At 35.1% G+C, this 21,249-nt stretch overlaps 1 protein-coding gene and 1 pseudogene across 1 annotated transcript; both read right to left on the reverse strand.

The window, feature by feature from the left end:
• Positions 1-4,463: 4,463 nt before the first annotated feature.
• Positions 4,464-6,794, reverse strand: LOC141552757 (olfactory receptor 11H6-like). Its single transcript, XM_074284761.1, has 2 exons — positions 6,713-6,794; positions 4,464-5,416 (listed from the first exon to the last, which is right to left on the reverse strand). The coding sequence occupies exons 1-2, from the start codon at positions 6,792-6,794 to the stop codon at positions 4,464-4,466; spliced, it is 1,035 nt and encodes a 344-aa protein (XP_074140862.1).
• Positions 6,795-6,890: 96 nt separating this feature from the next.
• On the reverse strand, positions 6,891-19,437 carry LOC141552758 (olfactory receptor 11H4-like; annotated as a pseudogene).
• Between the last annotated feature and the right edge of the window lie 1,812 nt (positions 19,438-21,249).

Genomic DNA, 21,249 nt, shown 5'->3' on the forward strand with positions numbered 1-21,249 from the left:
TTATATTGTCTGAATATAAACTGAAGCATGCTGTTTTCCTGTCTCCGTTTCTCTTTTCTTCTCTCTCTCTCTCTCTCTCTCTCTCTCTCTCTCCCTTCCCTTTCTCTCTCCCTCCTTACCTTTCTTTTCCTCCCTTCCTCCCTTCCTCCCTTCCTTTCTTCCTTCCCTACCTTCTTCCTTTCCTCCATTCCTCCCCTTCCCTCCTCCTTCCCTTCCTCCCTTCCTCTCTTCCTCTTCTCCTTTTTCCCTCCCTTCTTCCCTTCCTCTTTTCCTCCCTTCCTTTTCTCCCCCTCTCCTTTCCCTCTCTCCCTCTCTCCTGTTATGGGCCAGAACTCTGAACTTGAAACAAGGATTCTTACAAGGTGCTAATTCAGTGTAATTGATGAGACAATGGTTATCTAGTTTGGCATGGTGATGAATAGTACTCTAGTTCAGTATGATTGATTTAATCTTACAACAAATAATGATTTCTTAGTGATATAATGATTGGTTTATAGTGTAGAGCATATAAGCTGGGAACCTCAGCCAGATTCAGAGCTAGAGAAGACAAAAGGACTCCAGGCAGGATCTCAAGCTCTCAGAGCCAAGGAGAGAGATTCATTTCCATCTTCATTAGCACTGTGGTGGCAGGCCTGTCCTCCTTAGAGTCTCCATTGAAACCAAGACTCCAGAAGGCCTTTAAGAAAGCTAGCTGAAGCCCCAGGTTAGGAGACAAGATTTTGAAGGAGATAATAAAGGATTTGGACTTTAACACCTGGCTATTCTTATGGTAATTAATCTGCTGAAAAGAAGGCTGCCCCAAAGATCACCAGAAAATCCAACAAGAACATTAGACTCTTCCTTCCTTCCTTCCTTCCTTCCTTCCTTCCTTCCTTTTTCTTCTTTTCTTCCTTTCTTTTTTTCTTTCTTTTTCTTTCGTTCATTTTTAAAAATTTGAGTGTTCTCGTACAAGATGACTAATATGGAAATGTTTTACATGATTCCACATGTATAAACTATATCTCAGGGAGCAGAGGAAGTGAGGGATGGAATGAAGAATAGACTTTGGAACTAAAAACTTAAAAAAAATCCAATGATACAAATTTGTTTTAACATGTTATTGAAAAAATACAAATAAAATGATGGAACAATCATAAATAAATAAAATAAATAGATAAAGTAATAAATAAAAAATTCAAAGTGGATCAAAACCTTATCTATCAAGAGAATCTAGTTGTTGAGTTGGGTATAAAAAAGAAACAAATGGGTTGAAGACTTTTTTCAGTTAAGGCAAAGGAAAAACTTGAAGAATTATTTTAAATATCTCCCATTTGGACTATAAATCCCTTGAGAGCAAGAATCATGCCTTATATAGATTTTGTATTTCCTCCAGTGCCTAGCACAATGCTCTGTACTCAAGTAGGAGGATAATTATTAGATCTATGATTTCACTAGCTTAGGGAGCTTGAGGATAAGGAAAACCTTTTTAACTAATGCAGTTCCCATAGAGAAGATTTTCTTTGCAATTTATGCTCTGAGTTATTGAGAACATTGAAATATTAATTCTTTTGCTCAATGTCACACAGCCAGATTATTTTAGAAGCAATACTTGAACTCAGGTCATATTAGCTTCAAGGTTGGCTTTCTGTCCCCTGTTACATTGACTCTGCACAGAAGTAAATGTTTTAGTAAATGGGGGTGGTAATACAATGGGGGAAGAGAACAAGCATGTTTTAATCACCTACTATGTAACAAGCCCTGTGCTAAGCACTTTATAAATATTATTTCATTAGATTTCAATAAATCCATGAAGTAGGTGCTTCTGTTGTTGTTCAGGAATTCAGTCATATCCAACTTTTCGTGAACCTGTGAACCATCATGTTCATAGGTTTTTTTTGGCAAAGACACTGTAGTAGTTTTCTCTTTTCTTCTTTTGTGGATTAAAGGAAAAAGATTAAGTGACTTGTCCAGGATCACACAGCTAGTTAAATGAGTCCAAATTTGAACTCAGGTTTTCTTGACTCTAGGTCTAGCGCTCTATCTTCTGTGCTAACAGCTGCCCTTGTTGAATAAAAGAAAAGTAGAACAAAAGGAAGAAAACAAAAGCAAAAGCAAGCAAATTAGAAAGAAAAGTGCATTAGTGTGATACTAAGAAATGAAGATCTATCTGGTTGTCAGTGTTATGAAGAATCATGAAAAGGAAAATAGTTTCTAATTATCTCAGACGCAAATGTTATTGTTCATCTTTCTAAGCAAGAATTCTTGTTTGTACTTTGTAATCTAGAAAAGAGTCAGGGGTGCTTAGTTCAATCTGAGGGCTGCCAATTAAGAAGCAGAAATAAGAACTAAAGTCCAGATTCACAGACCTTGATTTGGAATCAGAATCCAGAAGCCTGGCATCATTTCTCTCTCTGTTTTCTTTTGGATAAAACATCTAGTTGATGTGATTAAGTTTTTAGGAAATAATTATCCTTTGGATTAAGAGCAAAGGATAATATGAAATCTGTTACTTCTCTTTGTAAACCTTAAAAAGCTATTTAAATGTAAACTATTGTATATGGTGATTGCTTGGAGGGAGGAAGAGAGATGACTCTTGGAAATTCACTTGCTGGATATCAGTTTTGAAGGATAAAGGACATGCTTCACAACATTCGGTAGGAAACCATGGTATCTTTATGGCACTTCTCATTCATTATTTAGCAGGGGATGAATCTACATTGTTGTGCTGAATGCACCTGAGTATTCTCAAAGAGCTAAGTCCTGAGTCCTCACAGTGTGTTATCAGTTTCCAAATAGATAAGAACCCCAATAATGCTTTAGTTATCTCTAAAGGGGTAAAGAATAAATAGCTTTACAGAAGAACAGGCACCTTTGAAGGTCTGGCTAACAGCAGTGGCAGAGAAACTATTATTATACTGGCTTGCATGCATTGCCTGTTCTTTCCTGTATCTCCTTTCCCCACTTCCTCATATTTCTCTTTCCATTCATATTATGATGATATTCCTTGATTAGTCTGGAGACAAGATCATGTGGCAAATGTAAGCTACAAGATTCTCTCCTCTCATAATTCTTGATAGGAATGTGCTATTTTACATGGGATCCAATTTATGTGTCATATTAGTGAATACTATTAATTCTTAGCTTCTCTTCAGTAAGCTTAATGGCTATGTTGCATTTCCCTTGGGATTGTATCCTTTCTTTCTTTTTTCAAATTTATTATTCATTTTAAATAGTCTTTTCTTCTTAAACTTTTGAGTTTCACATTCTCTCTCTCCTTCCCATTTCGTCCCCCACTTAGTGAAAAGGCAAGACATATATCAATTATATATGTAAAATCAGGCAAAACACATTTCCATATTACAAAAGTAAGAGAAATACAATGAGAAATTATACTTCAATTTTCACTCAGAATCATCATTTCTATCTCTTGAGATGTATAACATTTTCCCTCTATCCCTTTGGAACAGTCTTGGATCAGTGTATTGATCAGAGTAGCAAACTCTTTTTCAGTTGATAATCATTATGACACTGCTCTTATGACACAATAATCTACTAGTTCTTTTCACATCATTTTGCTTCCGTTCATATTGTTCTTACCATGGTTTTCTGAAACTACCCTCCTCATCTTTTCATTTTTTTTCTTTCAGTTAACAGTGAGATGATCATGAGATGCAATATGACATGCTGGGTAGCAAGACACTTTTTTACATTTTATTTTTATTTTTCTCAATTACATGTAAACAAAAAATTTTTGTAACACTTTCTCTCCCCCCTCCTTAAGAAAACAAGCAATTTGATATATATATATCTATATGCAATAATGCAAAACTTTTCCATATCAGCTGTTGCAAAATAAAATGCAAACCCTAAGCCCCACCCAAATAATAAGTAACTAAAAAGAATATGCTTTAATGTGTTTTCAGATTCCATCAGTTCTTTCTCTGGAGATGAATAGCATGTTTTATCTTAAGTCCTTTGGAATTGACTTGGATCATTGTATTGCAGAGAAGAGCTAAGTCATGTACAGTTGGTCTTTGTATAATATTTCTATTACTGTGTACAATGTTCTGGTTCTGCTCATTTCACTTTATATTAGTTCATGTAATCCTTTTCTGTTTTTTTTTTTTTTTCTGAAAGAATCCTGCTCATCATTTCCTTTAGCACAATAGTATTTCATCCTAATCATATACCACTTGTTTAGCCATTTCCCAACTAATGAGTATCCCCTTAATTTCCAATTCTTTGCCTCCACAAAAAAGCTATTATAAATATTTTTACACATATAGGGACTTTTCCTTTTTTTTTTTTTTTAAATCTCTATTGAGACTGTGGAAGCATGAGATAAAAAAAAATCACATAAGATGAAAAGACATGAGTGGGTTGTGATCTGTAATAGTAGATGAATTATGAGATTTTAGTTCCTTCAAAGTATTGAAGCAGAGTCAAAGAGTAATATAATAGTCATCTTACCTTTCAAATGACTCTCATGAAATCTGGTTAAATTTTAATCTTTCTAGGACTTTCCTCAGGGCATTTTTCATGTCCTTGTTGCGTAGACTGTAGATTAGAGGGTTTAAGAGTGGAGTTATTACTGAGTACACCAGTGTGACAATCTTCTGCATTCCAGCTGGATTCCCAGATGTTGGGCTTACATACATTACCATGAGGGTGCCATAGAACAAAGACACGACCACCAGATGGGATCCACATGTGGAGAAGGCTTTACGTCGTCCAGCACCAGAGGGAACATGTAGCACAGCTCGGAGGACCAGGGTGTAGGATCCAAGGATGAAGAGGAAGGGTCCAAAAATAATCATGGAGTTAAAAGTGTAGCAGATGAGCTTAATACCAGGAGCAGGGACACAGATGAGTGCAAATAATGGGCCTGGGTCACAGACAAAGTGATCGATGATGTTAGGGCCACAGAAGGGCAGCTGAGATATAAGAATAATGGGAACTGGATAACAAAGAAATCCACTCACCCAACAGGCAGCTATCAGGGTGACACAGAACTTCCCTGTCATGATGGTGGGGTAATGTAGTGGTCTGCAAATGGCTAGGTACCGATCATATGCCATGACTGATAGGAAGAAACACTCAGTAGTACCCAGGGAGAAAAAGAAGTAGAACTGGAAGAAGCATCCAGAGAAAGAGATGGTCTTGGTCTCAGATAGAATGTTGGCCAACATGTTGGGAACAGTAGAAGAAACATACCATATTTCAAGGAAAGCAAAGTTCCCCAAGAGGATGTACATGGGTGTGTGGAGTTGCTTGTCCCATTTGACTGCAGAGACAATGGCTCCATTTCCCAACAAAGTCAGGATGTAAACCACTGAGATCAGGGAGAAGAGGAGATTCTGCATTTCCCTGTGACCAGAAAAACCCAGGAGGACAAACTCAGTCACAGTGTGTGTAATTGACCTGTTAGGTTCCAAAACTGTAGAAAAGACAGATAAAAATGACACACACTATCTTGTTTCCAAGTAAGAAAACTAAGAAGAAAGTTTAAATTTCATGGGAAAGCACAATGGTCCATTCTGAAACTAGATGTCCTGTGCTTAGCACTTATGGGACATGCCCTAGTGGAGGGAATAGCATCAGAATTAAATAGGTTTCTGCTTAATCTGAAGGCAAACAGATATCAATCCAGATTTATTCCCAAATAGTGCCACTTGTACCTGAATTTTGGGGGGACACATACAATACTCACCTCTTGGCTGTCTTTACACAAGGGTAGGTGCACTAGCAGAACACATTTTGTGCGCATATAGAAGAACATATACACAGGAATCTAAGACTTTTGAAGTTATCTTGTGCAATGATCTTATTTTTCAACTAAGGAAACTGGGGAATGAAGTAGGGGTTTAAGTGACTTGTCCAAGGATAGATGAGTAATAGGTTGCTTAGCAGGTATTCAAATCCAGGTCTTTTGATCCCCAAATCCAGCACTCTTTTATGGTCATGCTGCCTCAAGAGTCTTAATTGTTTATTTTGCATGGAAATAATCTATACTCACATCTTGATAAGAGCTATTCTCAATAACACTAGTCCTTTTATTACTGTTTCTGCTGTTTAAATATTCTGACTGAATGAAGCTTCAGTGCAGAAGAAAATACTTGTGCCTTCATCTAATGAAACAGTTCTATCTGCTCACTTTCTATCTCAGAGAACTTGCTTCAGTGCTTAGTATACTGTGGGGGCATTATTTTGAAACAAAAACTGTTTCATTCTTTATGACTCCTATTTCTTTAAATCTTAATAGATTTGTTCTTTAGTGTCAATATTCCTTATAAATGTGTCAAATTTAATTCCTTAATAATGTGTCAAATTTCTTTTAGTTTGAAACAAGACAGATCTTGAAGTTGAAATCACAATGCTGTTTGTTTTTCCTGATATTTGTAGGCAGTATTACCAACAGAGAGCACTACATTTGAATATGAAGGAAAAACATCAATGTTACCACCTTCAGATGAATCTATATATGATATTTTGTTAAAACTAGAGATAACTATATTGCAACTCTTGTTTCAGCTATTAAAACTAATCACATATCTTTTCATTTTTCTTAAGACATTCATTCCTATTTTGTTGTTAGTCCTTCATTTTTGAAGAAGATCAATGTGTGAATTGGATTTAAGTGAGGCAGAGTTGTGCCAAATTATATGTCTCACTTTCTCTTCCAGAATTATTAAAGTCCAATGTCAGGACAAAAGTCAGAATTCTAGGTCATGGCCTAGAACACGGTGAACGATCTTGGTGCGTTTGATGTTGGACCAAACTAAGCATTCCACAGTATCTGCTTTAGCTGCCTTCATGGCTGTTGGAATAGATTGTTTTCATCCCAATGCTTGGGGAAAACATCCATTTAACTACTGACAGGTTTAAGGCCTGTCAGCTACCTTCAGCATAGTTTAGGCCATCTGTTGAGATAATTTACTGGGTTTAGCCTCTGTGCCAGCTAGTTTCTTGGAGCTACAGGTGAGAATTGAGTGAAGATGGGCATTCTTAAAAGGGCTTGGCAAGCCCTCACACCAGAGGTGCTAATCTTTCTGAACACCCCATATACCGTCAGTCTTATTTTACTTAAATAATGAAAGAGGAGAAATAAGATTTTTTTTAGAATAAGCTAAAAAAAGTAGGTCACATTTGCCTATGTCAGAAACATGGACATTCCAAAATCTATATGAATATACTTACCATTCATTAATCAAACATTTATTAAGAATCTACAGTGTGCAAAGCACTATAGCATTGAGGAATATATATATATATATATATGTGTTTTATATATATATATATGTATTATATATATATATTTATTTATACACACACACACACACACACACACACACACACACACATACATACACGAACACACCTTAGCTAAGACTTGCTCCCAGCCTCCATGAAGGTTACAAAAATAGAAATGACCAAATCTGGAAGAGTGAGAAGTACAGTATAAAATATCCAAGAAAAATTTTCATTAAATAATGGAAAGACAGAAATCAGAACTCATGGGACAAAATACATATCAATTACAAACATATAAAATATGGGTGTACAATACTGAATGTTATCACAGAATCACAAATTTGAGAGTTGGAAGAGACTTCAGTATGCAACTAGTAAAATCCATGCAAAAAAGGAATCTCCACTATAACCTACCTAGCAACTAATCAGTCAGACTCTACTTGAAGACCTCCAAAAAAGGGAAAAGAAAATTGTTTGGATATCAGAGACAATGGCGGTTAAGTTATTTCAGACATTTTATATGTTCAAACTTAATTTATTCCAATATAATCATAAAAGCAAATTTAGTTGTTTGTGGTATTTAATATTGTTTACAACAAAGCAATAAAACATATTGTTTTATCTTACATTAATCCTGAGGTAAGGGGCAGCTAGGTGGCGCAGTGGATAGGGCACCAGCCTTGAACTTGTGAGGACCAGAGTTCAAATCTGGTCTCAGACACTTAACACTTCCTAGCTGTGTGACCCTGGGCAAGTCACTTAACCCCAGCCTCAGAAAAGGAAAAAAAAATCCTGAGGTAAAATAACAGAATGTTTTGTATAACATGCTCACTTACCAAAATTCATCCTTTTGTCCTCCATAAAATTTGTAGAGATGAAGAGTTGGGCTATTTTGTAATTGTTTCAATCTGGAGCAAATACAGAAGAATAGTATTTTCAAGATGAGTATACTTTTGAAATTGTTAAATATTAGTCTTTTTTTCAATGAGAAGAGTACATGACTCAGTTGATATGATTTTCATAGTAGTGGAAAAAATTCAAATAGATTTAATTCAAGTCTGCATAACATGCAGAGAAGATACTGTGTTTAAATAGGTAGTATTATGTTAGTGGAATGGGCTTTGAACCTAAAGTTGAATGATGTGGGTTTAAGTCAGTTTTCTCTTTTGCAAAATGAAAATAAAAATAGCTATGCTTCATTACTTCATAGGACTGTGAGAAAAATGAATTATAAAGCATATGTAAATATGAAGTTTTATTTAAATAATGGGGCTTTACTAATGAATTCTAATTTCCAAAAAATGTCATTCAATTATCTTAGAAATTAGACATATGCATTTAACCTAGTACCGTATTAAAATGTAGAAAAAGAACTTTTCAAGATAAGAATCAGGTAAAGAAAGAACACTATGCTTCCCTAAGTCTCAGTTAGAAAAATAAATAGTTTTTGTGATTCTGAGTTATTTTTATCTCTGAGTTATTTTCCTTAACTATCTAATGGGGATAAAATACCTGTTTTGCTACTCTTGCAAGGTCCTTCAGAGACCAAGATATAAAAGCATATAGTAAAGAAATTTCACTTTTCCATCTCTCACCTTTCCCACTTTCTTTATTCAGGGAACTGAGACAGTTCTTTAAGTCCACGATTAGATCCCAAGAGCTGTTATCTTCCCCAATTATGCCAGTTTAAATGTGAACAAGTTCTTTTTCCAATTAGATAAATTAACCCAGGGTAGGAAGTTTTCAAAATGAACTTTATTGGGAAACCAGTAAAACATAAGCTACTCTAGTAGGATGTAAGGTTTCTTAGAATAGGAACGATGTAAATTTTATCATTTCTGGTGGAGTTCAAAGTCAATAAGCATTTATTAAATACCCATTATATGGGCATTTTGCTAAGGGATAGAGGGACACAAAGAAATGGAGAAAAAATACAACAGTCCCTTTTCTCAAGGAATTCATAATCTCACAGGGAATACAAAATACAAATAACTCTGTGCAAATTATATATATATGTATACATGTATACATATATATATATATACATATACATATACATATGGAAAATTAGAGGTAATCTCAGAGGGAAAGTATTAAGATTAAGGAAGACTGGGAAAGGCTTTTTGAATAAAGTAGTTTAAGCTGAGACTTGAAGTCAGAGAAGCCAAGAAATAGAGATGAATTGGCTCCTTCTTAAGAGTACCAGAGCTCTGCTGGGGCAGTCATTGAAGATCAATTCAGTCTCTGTTATACATTTATATGCAAGGCCATGCATATAGTTGGCACATCATAACATTCATTATTGAATATAATTATTTAAGCATGGAAACATATGAGTTTACAGAACAAAGATGTCAGCTTCCTGGCTCATTTTATGAGACCCCCAGGTTGTTTCCTTGTCTGGAGACATTGCACCAACATCTTTTTTTTTTGTTTTTTGCTTTTCTTAGCTAGCTTTATTTTTTAATGGTATTTTATTTTTTCCAGATACATGTAATGATAGTTTTCAATATTCATTTTGTAAAACTTTGTGCTCTAAAATTTTCTCCCTTCCTCCCTCATCTTCCCCCTCCCCAAGACAGTAAGCAATTTGATATAGATTTAAATATTTACAATTCTTTTAAACAAATTGTCATATTGTGCAAAAAAAAATCAGGCCAAGAGGAAAAAAATATCCATGAGAAACAAACAAACAAAAAAACCCCAAAAAGGTGAAAATATTACAAACATCCCTTTTTAATTCTTTGGTGGTTAACCTCTCTGACTCCCTCCTTTGGCTCCTCTATATTCTAAAGAAGGACTGGGAATAAGAGGCCCAGTAAAAAGACAGAGAATTTTTTTAAACAAAATTTTATTAATGCATTTTTCTATAACATTTTCATTTCTTCATCTACATCTTTATACCTCCCAGAGACAAATAAAAAAAGGAAAAATAACTCAGTTGGCAACACTACCAACATATTAAACAAAAATGACATTCTATATGATTTTGGTACCCTTAGTCCTCCATCTTTGCAAAGGTGTGTGTATGCTTGTGCTCTCTCTCTCTCTCTCTCTCTCTCTCCCTATCTCTCTCTCTGTCTCTGTCTCTCTCTCTCTCTGCGTTTGTGTGAGACATATGCACACACACACATACACACAGAGACAGAGACAGAGACAGAGAGAGAGAGAAAGAGAGAATTAGTATGCTAATAGAACATTTCCAGGTGAAGAAAGAAACCTTTTCTAGGACTGTTTTAGCATAACATTATATTAAAAATGTATTGGGGTACCTGCCTCTTCAATTAGTGAAGGGTCATCATAGGACTGTCAACCCCAGGATCCAGGAAGAGAAATAGCCTTCTTGCCCCTAAATGGAGCTTGTAAGTCTGATTATCTTGTCCTCTGACATCATTATGATAGAATCACAGAAAATTAGAGCTGGAAGGGAAACTTAGATAACTGAACTAAACGAATATTGATAGTTTCAATCCTAAATTTTAATTGTATATGAATTTCATTCACAAGCAAATTTAATTATATTTGGCCCACTTATGGTGAAGATAAAAATAAGAAGAGAGGAGTAGAAACAATGAGCTGAGGAAATTCATCTTCTGAATTCTAGTAGTTGGTTCCAAACTATTTGATGGGAACAATCAAAAGACTCCAACTTTTCCCATCTCCTTGATTGGAATAGTTAAACACTTAGAACCACTTGTTGAATCCATGGAGGTGCATCTTTGAGATCCAATGCATAACATCCAGTCATTAACACCCAGCCACTAGGAATGTTTCTTCTTCAGCACTTAGGCACAATAAAAGCAGATTCAAATCCTCCTAAGGTATTTTCATTCTTAGATAGAAGAGAACCCCTGGCTTCCTTTGGTTCTCTCTAGAAGAATAAAGAGTGAGCAATTGAAACAAGAAGAAACATCCTCATTGTACAATAGCAGAACATACATAAAAGCAGTGATTTGTACTGGTTATAATACAAACCTTCTTTTAATAGCTATAATGCCAATAATAATAGTTAGAATTTACATGATGCTTTAAGGTTTTCAAAGCACTTTTCAAAATTATCTCTTTATCCTCTTAACAAACATAGAAGGTAGATGCTATTATTTATTCTCCCCAGTTATAGATGGGGGTGAATGAGAAGAGAAAGAGAAGTTAAATGACTTGCCTTCAGATCACAATGCTGAGGCTAAATTAGAACACAGGGACTTTCTTATTCCCAATTCAAAATTCTATCTTTTGCACTACTAACTTGCTGGCCTACCCAAGTGATCATAGTATCATAAATTTAGAATAGAGAGAGATTTCAGGGGCCATGTAGTTCAATTCTAGGATCTTATAAATAAAGAACTGAGGCCCAGAGAAGTTACGTGAGTTGCTTTGAGGTTATAGAGATGGTAAATGCCAGAGCCAAGAACTGGGCAAGGAGGAATAAGTTACAAGGAGCTCTTTCTCAAGCATTCTAATCTGGAAATGGTTTGGTGAATATAGAGGAAAAGAGGGGCATAGGACCTCCCCCAAATTATTTGTATTTCATTTGACTTTTCCCTTACCTGTCAATTCTGGGAACCTATTCTCTTGTAGTGATTTGAGCTGTGTATATCTGATCCAATTTATGTTTCCTATCAGCAATTATCATTACTAGCCAGGTTCCTATGATACATAGCTCTCCTATTTCTATTATTCAGTCTCCTTCTCCTGCATTTCACAAGATTTTAGATAGGTTTCTTTCTCTCTGGGGTCTGATTAATGAGACCAAGATCAAAGTAGCTACCTCATTTCCTTTGTGTGAGGATAATTTTTCACTGAGGAAATTTCTCTTCTCTGCTGGGAAATGAGTATATGATCTTCATTTGTTGTATATACACTTCTTCTTCCTTCCTAAGAAGGCTAATTTTACATAACTGCAATCATTCAATTGACATTTTTGATTTGATTTTTTCAAAGTATAATGAATACCAGCTATTTAGTTTGTGTCATTCAATTTTAATTTTGATGAATACTTATTTTTCCCAATTAGTAGTACATAGTAGTTAAAGTACTTGACCTGGAGTCTAGAAGAGCTATTTTTTGAATCCTCCCACTGACATTTGGGAAAGTCCCTAAAATCAATCAATAAGCACTTATTAAGCATCTTCCATGTACTGAGCATAATGGAAATTAGGCAATGGGAGTCCATTTTCAGAGGATGCTTGGGTACTGTGCTCTGCCTAATGACAAACTTACCTCTGGAATGACAAGATTATGTATAATGAAAAGTCTCTTTTTCCCAATTCAAAGAAGATTCTCAGGGCCATTTTCTGTGTGCCTTTTAATTGGCTACTAAAACAACACAAATAATGCATACCAAAGACCCTTCAGGAGTCATTTATCTCTTTTTCTGTTAACTGGTCAGGAGGAAAAAACTGTTATTGAGCTCATATTGGGGGATCTGGAGTCAAAATGAAACCCTCAGGTTGATGAAAGAGGTATGACCAGTGATACCAGCCTCTCTTTCTCATTCAGAAACTACACAAAGTCCTGGGTATACAAAAAGGCAAAAAACATAGCCAAGATTCCATTCAATGAGTTGACATTATCTATCTATCTATCTGTCTGTCTGTCTGTCTGTCTATCTATCTATCTATCTATGTATTGATTATGTGCTAAGCATTACAATAAAACTAACATTGTCCAGGGAAAATTGGGGTTATTCCCCCTTCCCTTTACTACATAAGGGGCTCTCTTTCTGCTCTGCCTTGGAACTCTGGCCCTTAATTAGTGACTCAGTGAAAAAGAAAATTAAGCTTCTCTGAGAAGAAAACCTGGACCTTAAAGAAATACTAGAGCATATAGATTTCAGACTTTTAGTTTTCTGATTGAATCAGCATGGAGTTGGGGAAGTTTGGGTGAGTATTCTGGCTAGATTGCCTGATAATTTGGGTTTATCCACTCTAGTAACCTTCCCCAAAATTGTATGTGCCTGGGCAGAATCAGTGTCAACATCTTCTAATAAAAGAAGTATGGGGAAGGCAGGGGCATAATTCTGAGACTGAAGGAGAGGGTTGCAAAGCACATGCCTCTAGGTCTATTTGTATGTTATCAGAGTGTGTATATTGGTGGGAGATAGGTGCTGAGTGATTATATTGAGACTAGCATTCTCAAATGTCAATTCATAAAGTTGTAATCTTATTGGGCTTCTTACTTTTTGGTCCTATGCAATCAGCTGTAATTGCTCTACTTCTGGTTCATAATTCTTCTCAAGCTTTTTTTTTTTTTTTTTTTTTTTTTTTTGGAGAGTTGATAAGGACTGGAGAAAATGTATAGTCTTCCATCTTATTGGCCATGTGATTCTGGATACTGATTTCATTATTGTTTTCCAGAGCTGAAAATGGAAATGGATGGGGTGTGGCCAGCAGCATGATAGGAGGATGGTTGGAGAGCAGCAGGCAGTCTAATGTGTCTGAGTTGGGGTAGTTATGGAGAGATCTCACAAAGTCCTGGGACAGGAACTGGATGACTGGCAAGATAATAGGGCATGAAGGTAGCTGGAGAATAGCAACTGTGGTTCCCAGTCTGCAAGTTCTTATCTTTTCTCTAGATCCAAGGTCAATAATGAAATAAATGTTCATTTTATTTTAATGTTTTTTTAATTTCCATTATTGTAACCACTATTTTGTATGTTACTAAAACCTTACAAAGTGAACTTATTAAATATTGAAGACCAGAGAGGAAGGCCTTCAATATGTGCCATGGATTCATTACGGAAGATTCATGGTTTGATATGGATAAGAACTGGAAAGAATGAGAAGACATAGATACACGTTACTGGGAGTTAGTGGAAGTTAGTAAAGAATGAAACCAGCAGAATGGAATATTTGCACAAGTTAAGTGCTTCGCCTCTGGAATTCCTTTTCACATCTGCCCCTTGGAAGTCATAACATAATTGTTTAAGGCACGATTCAGATGCCGTCTTTTATACAAAAGTTTTTCTTATTTCCCAGGGTGCTAATGTTCTCTCCTTCATAAGATTATGCCATGTTATTTTATTCATAACTTATATTTATCTCTTTATATTTGTTCTTTTAGATGAATATAAGCAACAATGAAATGAAAGACAATTAAAATTTTTCTTTGTATGCACATAGTGGGTATTTAATAAACATTTTTTGAGTTAATTGAATGGAAATTTATTCAGATCATTAATAAAAATGTAGAACAGCATAGGGAAAAAGTCATATTCCAGGTATACTCCAACAGAGTTTTCTTTGAGACTTTATGACTAGTTTCTGGTTATTCAAATATTTCTAAATATACCTAATTAGACATATATTTCATAGTTTTGTCCAGAAAGGAATGATGAAAGACAATGCCAGATGCTTTATTGGGATCCAGGCATTCTAAGTCTAAACTATTTCTCTATATTAGAATAGAAATCTCAACCAATACCAGTTCCTGCCCCACCAAACATCCCTTTCCCATCCCCTCACATTTTAGCAAATCAAGGACAAAACAAAGGAATTATTATGCACTATTTGTTTGATCCTAATATTAGAACCAGTGGAATAGAGTCATGAAGAGTAGGACATGAACGGACAACAAACATTATTTGTGAATGGAATATTTTTGTTGCATTCTTTTAAATATATTTTTTATTATAACTTCTAATCTCTTCATTTCTATCACCATCATTGTAGTTCAGGCTTCATTACTTCTTATTTGGACTAGTATAATTGCTTTTAAATTTGTGTTTTTATTGTTAGCCTTTCCCAGCAATAACCAGTCCTACAGAAGCGGTGTGACTCTATCACTCAAACGTCTTTAATGCCTAAAGATCAGCTAATTTTATTGAATAAAGTCCAAAGGACTTGATCTGCAAGGTCTTTTTCACTTCTTATATGCTATGCTTCAGAATACAGGGGACTATTTTTCATGTGATTCAATTCAATTTTCTGAGGAAAAATTATGTGATGTATAGGTATGAAGAAAAACTAGTTGACCCACCATGGTCTCTTCATCAAATATTCATTCAGAATGCTGAGAAGAGAAACCTTGAATTTGGACTTCCCCATTCAAATTAGATATTTTTTCATATGAAATCTGGGCTGAGGAGTCTATTCTTTTTACCCAACATAATACAAAGCTCTATACTGTCAATAGCATTAACTATAGCTCTGGCAGAGTACAGAAGGGATTGTACAGGATCAGGGTATTTTGGATTACTTGTAGTAGTTAGTGCACAGAGGAAAGCAGAACATGATGATGACCATTCCTTTACTTGGAGGTTGGTATATATAGGCTGAATTGAAGAAGTCTCAGAAAAACCTGAATCATCTTCCTAGTATCACTTTCCTTACTAGTTGAATAGATAAAATTATTAGATGCATGGTATATGACATTTCTAGTCATCATTCAATAATTGGAAACTATTGAAGTTTGATCCCTGATGAAGGGACTTTGAAAAGGATAGAGATGGCAAAGGGATTTAGATTGCCATGTTTCAGAATTTGTTTTTCACATAAATGATTTCTCCAGTGAGCAGGTGTGTTTGCAATAATCTTTAGTTGCTGCTTTAAGTGTTCCATCTAAATTAACACCTCATTCACAGTAAATTGGTTCCTGGGCATAGCTAGTTACCTTGAAGTAAAAAAAGTTTGGGAATATGTCTAGACACATCTCAGGAGAATACCCATTAGTTTAAAAGGGTAGAGAGTAGTTTATTGAGAAATGATATTCTCTGGGAATGAGGAATTTTATTCATGGGTCTTTCTACCCCCTGTTGAAATATTTGCCTCCCATAATCTTCCTTCTGATGCGCTATATCTGTGAAAGAATCCTTTTATTTAGCTTAATTTCTGCAAATTTATATCATTAAATTAAAAAAAAGTTTGATTGGAAAAAGAAGGTTCCCCATTTGGTGAAAATAATACATAAGAGAAAGTTGTATTTGGAGATGATGTTTGAAATTTTGTTTTAATATTCTTAAAGAATTTCAGAATTATTTGGAAACATTATGTAATAACTTCACTATGAATTTCTGTATCTTTTATTTTTCCATCACAGTAATTTCCCAAAATCCTGTTCCCTTACCTATCTAATGAGAATTCATTTATCACAAAGAAGAGATGTGTAACCTATTAATACAATAAAATTTAACATTTTCCATTTCTTATAGTTCCTAATCTTTCTAAGAAAAGGAAGAAGGTACATTTCTTTATCTATTCCACTGGTCTGGTTTCATCTTTGTTGGAGTGTAATTTTAGTTTTTGTTACTGTAGTTATAATACAGAGATTCAACATTATATTACTTACTAAATACTTTTCTTACTGAAACTTTTCAAAATAAATCCATTCAGAATTCAAAGACTGAGAGGAAGGCCACCAGCATGTTCTGTAGCTTGTTTATGACAGATGCATAAGCTGATATTGATAAGAACTACATAAAATGAGAGGACTTGGAATGTTCTCTCCATGTTGATGAGATTGCTGATACATAAAAATAAAAAGTTATTTCTTGGTTTCCCAAACAATTGAAGGATATCTTTTATTTCCTCAGCTTACTGTTGCTTGCATTAGAAGAATTCAAAAATAAGAACAGAGAATAGTTGCTTTGTTAGCAACAGTGTGCTGGTAAATGTTATCTAAAAGGTCTCTGAAGAAAAAAATTATTTATGATACACTCTTAAATTTAATTAATTAAATTTAATTTGTATGATTTACATTTTTACCATCTCCTTTTAAAAACTAGAAATCAATAGAACAATAAACACATCCCTGTATTTATTTGTCAGTTTTCTAAGGTATAAATGCAGAATGCTAAACAACTTCAAGCACACCCAGTGAAAAAGGGAGACAGCATCCTTCATGAAAATCTCTCATACCAGATGCACAGAGAGGGGCCATCAACACTCACTGAACAAGTGTTCTATCACATCTGGGAAATACTACATCCTCAATTCTGTCTCTTGAATGTCATAACTTCAAGACAGAATTCTAGTGCCTTTTCTGATTGCCTCAGTTATGAAGGCTTTTTCTCTCTTGAAATTATTTTGTATAGTTTGATGGATTCTCTTGTATTTCATTATCTGATTACATGTTCGTTGCCTCAGTAAAATATAGAGTGCTTGATGGCACAGATTATTTTGTTTTAAATTTGATTTCATAGGTGTCACAGAGGAGTGAAGTCTAAATCTGAAGTCGCGAAGTCTTTAGGACTTACTAGGTGTATGACCTTGGGCAAGTCACTTAACTAGGTTTGCCTCAGTTTGCTGATCTGTAAAATGAGATGGAGAAGGAAATGACACTTCAGAATCTTTTCCAAGAAACTCCCAAATGGAGTCATGAAAGAGTGAAACATGACTGAAATGACTCAACAACAACTTTTTTGGATTCAAATGAGTAGTGTATGTGTAAAAATTTCCTTTTGTCTCTAAGCTGAATCATGGTCATTGATAGTCACTTAAGAAAAAATAAACCATTAAATTTTTCTCTAAAGAAATTCATGGTTTCTTTAAAAAAAGTCTTTTTATTCTTTGCACACGGAAATGTTCTCTTGTTGATGATGAAGTTGATATTCACTAAGAAGTTTATAAGAACAGTTCTAAACAAATCAGTCAAAGGAGTAAATTTGGAGTTCTATTAGATCAAAGCCTTGGTTTATATTTTTTCTAGTTAATTTTTTATTTTATCTTCATATTGCCTCTGTGAATGGCTTCAGTCACAAATAGAGTGGATTCTACCAAAACGAATCTATTTCCAGCAGTCAATAGCAAAACAGAATGGGATGATCCCACATAGTACAAAAATAGCAATACCAGTTTGAAATTTACATAATCACCAGTGTTTTCAGGTAATTGCTTTTTTCTTATTACTTACTGCTACTGAGGTTCAGCTATTCTAAGATAATGAAGGCAAGGCATGAAAAGATAAGGCATCTTTCTGAGATATATGAGATATATATATTGAGTATATGAGTATATATAAGAATATACTTAATGTTCCTTCATTCATCTTTATGTTCCTTCCATTGTTTTGCTGAAGGCAAGCACTTAATCATTGTTTGTTGAATTGAATTGCTTGTTATTAGAGCACAGAACCACATATAAAATTCACGTACACAGCAATTCCCATGAATTTTCTCAGGGTAGCCTTCATCTCCTTGTTTTGAAGACTATAGATCAGAGTGTTTAAACATGGTGTCGCCACTAAACACAATAAGCTTATGATCTTTTGTCCTTCCCCTGAATTTTCAGATTTTGGGGTCACATACATGATCATAAGGCTTTCAAAAAAGAGGCAGACTATGGCTAGATGGGATCCACATGTGGAGAAAGCCTTACTCCTGTCAGCAGCTGAAGGTTCTTGTAGTACAGTTCTTAGCAAGAGGATGTAAGAGCCAAGGATATAGACCGGCAGTGGTCCTCAAACTTTTTAAATAGGGGCCAGTTCACTGTCCCTCAGACTGTGGGAGGGCCGGACTACAGTAAAAACAAAACCTCACACTCTGTCTCCACCCCTCAGCCCATTTGCTATAACCTGGTGGGCCACATAAACATCCTCAGCTGGCCGCATCTGACCCGCAGGCCGTAGTTTGAGAACCCCTGATAGAGTATGGGGAAAAAGATCATGAAGGTACTTAGAATATAGAACATAATTTCAGTGGCAGGAGCAGGGACACATGATAGACTCATTAGAGCATCCCTGTCACAAATAATATGGTCAATGATATTGGAACCACAGAATGATAGCTGAGAGAGCTGGATAGTAGAGAGAAAAAAGCCTGTGAAGCCCAGTACCTAACATACAGACGTTAAAGAGCAACAGTGCTGTAGGGTCATGATGGTTGGGTAGTATAGTGGGCGGCAAGATAACGATTGTAAGCCATGATACACAAGAAATAGATTTCAGTTGTACCTAGGAAGGAGAAAATAGAACTGGAGGAAGCAGCCAGCAAAAGAGATGGTTTTTGGTTTCTGAGAGAAGGTTTCTTAAAATTCTGGGCACAGTGGAATTTACATACCAGAATTCCAGAAAGGCGAAATTCCCTAAGAGAATATACATGGGTGTGTGGAGACTCTGTTCCCATCTTACTACACACATGATGCCCCCATTCCCCATCATGGTCAGGATATAAATTATGAGAAAAAGAGAAAAGAGTAAGATTCATATATCCCAGCTACCAGAGAAACCCAAGATGACAAATTCAGTCACAGTGTGTGCTCCTGACTTGTTCATTGAGCTCTGAGCTGTGGAAAAGACAGAAAAGGTCAACACATCAATGGTCTTGCATTTTAACCATTGCTAGGACAAGAATTTTAATGAGGATTTCATAGGATTTGTAAAATAAATATCTAGTCATATGCAAATCAGGTTATAATAATCCTTTCCTATTCTTAGCCCACAATCTCTCCATTTTTCCTTCAAATTCAGGTCTCAACCTTTTTGGTGTCTCCTTCAAGATGGAGGAGAAAGGAATAAGTATTAAATGACTACTTTGGGACAGATCTGTACTAAGCAAATGCCATTTGATCCTCCATTTCAGACTTTGTGTCCATCACCTGTTTTTTAGTTTGGCACCCAAGACTCAGGTATCTGCAGAGAAAAAATTTCCTTTTCACTCATTCAATAAAGTCATAGCAACTTCTCAAGTATTTAAAAGATTTATCATTTGAGGAAGACTTTTTAGTGAATGTAGAGTTCAAGAACAGAAAGGTTAAGAGCCCATTTTTTCAGAGTTTCTTACTTGTAATTCTTTGTATATTATTAAACATTTTCTTTCTTTCATTAGCTCTGTTGCAGCAACATTAAGGCCTCTTTTCTGAAACATCAGTAAGTAATATTTTGACAGTATTTTGGTCTGCATTAGTTGGTCTAATCTGAATAAAAAGACAAAACTAATTCCTGACCTTGAGTTTTTTTTAATCAGGATCTTCATTTAGCTTTGTAACAATAGTTGAATTATATATAACATTTTAAGTATATCTCATTTGATATGTGCAATAGTGCTTATAGTTAGGTGTCATAAGTAATATTATCCTGAATTTGCAGATGAGTAAACTGAGACTCTGAGCTGTAAATTTACTTGTCCATGTTATAGAGCTAGTAATATATTGATGGCAGAATTTGAATTTGTCTCTTTACTCAAATTCACCTTTCTTTCTAACAAGTCATGCTGGCTTATGTAGTTAATGCACATTAAAGCAAATCAATACATTTTCATTATAGTGAAACACATTTTTATCACATCTAGGCTTTGTTTTTTTTTTTTTTTTGTTCAGAAGTTTAACAGAGTCTTGTAATATAAATAAATCAAAAGATAATAAAGCATAGTACACAGTGTATATACACTTTTAAAATCATGAAACAGATATGAAGGACAATGCCCTTAGCTTAGAGTTTAGTTTTGATGATTATATCCTATACTCTGCTTGATGGTTGGTAAAGGATATGATGCTTAAAAGTTATCTGTGAAATAAATGTTACCAAATTACACACTCATAGGGTTGGAAGAAACCACAGGAATCCTCTAATATGTCATTGCTAGCCCAGAGGTGTCAAACATGCAGCACATGGGTGGTACAAGGCCCCTAACTTTCCCGAATTTGACAGGAATCAGATTAAAATGTAATTGGGAAATATTTAGTAAATAAGGAAAAATACAATATTATTTTGTTTTATTTCAGTCAATGTGCAATCATAGGGATCCTTCTGTATGATTCAGTAGCCCCAAATTTGTTTGAAGTGGATACCACTGGTCTAACTTACATGTGAACACGAATCCCCTCTGCCATGTGACTGCCTTGTGGTCATCCACACCTGCTTTGAAGACCTGCAACAAGAGAGATCCTATTTTTTCCTGTGGTCATGCAATCCACTTTATGGATAATACCAATAGTAAATTCCTAATGAATATTAAACTTAAATTTGTTTCTTAGGGATTTTGTTTATGCTTCTCATTCTACCCTCTGCATCTAAGTAGAATAAATCTAATTCTTTTACCTGTGATAGTCCTTCAAAGACTTACTTCTTTTGCTTTAGAAGGAATTC

The sequence above is a fragment of the Sminthopsis crassicaudata genome, chromosome 2, assembly GCF_048593235.1.
Source record: "Sminthopsis crassicaudata isolate SCR6 chromosome 2, ASM4859323v1, whole genome shotgun sequence".
Lineage (NCBI taxonomy): Eukaryota > Metazoa > Chordata > Mammalia > Dasyuromorphia > Dasyuridae > Sminthopsis > Sminthopsis crassicaudata.

What these genes read in the sequence shown, in the direction of transcription:
- LOC141552757 (XM_074284761.1), bottom strand. Translation starts at nt 6,794, where the DNA reads ATGAAGGCAGCTAAAGCAGATACTGTGGAATGCTTAGTTTGGTCCAAC. An exon ending in GATCGTTCACCGTGTTCTAG is followed by an intron (nt 5,417 to 6,712) that starts GCCATGACCTAG and finishes TCTTTTCTACAG; the next exon opens with TTTTGGAACCTAACAGGTCA.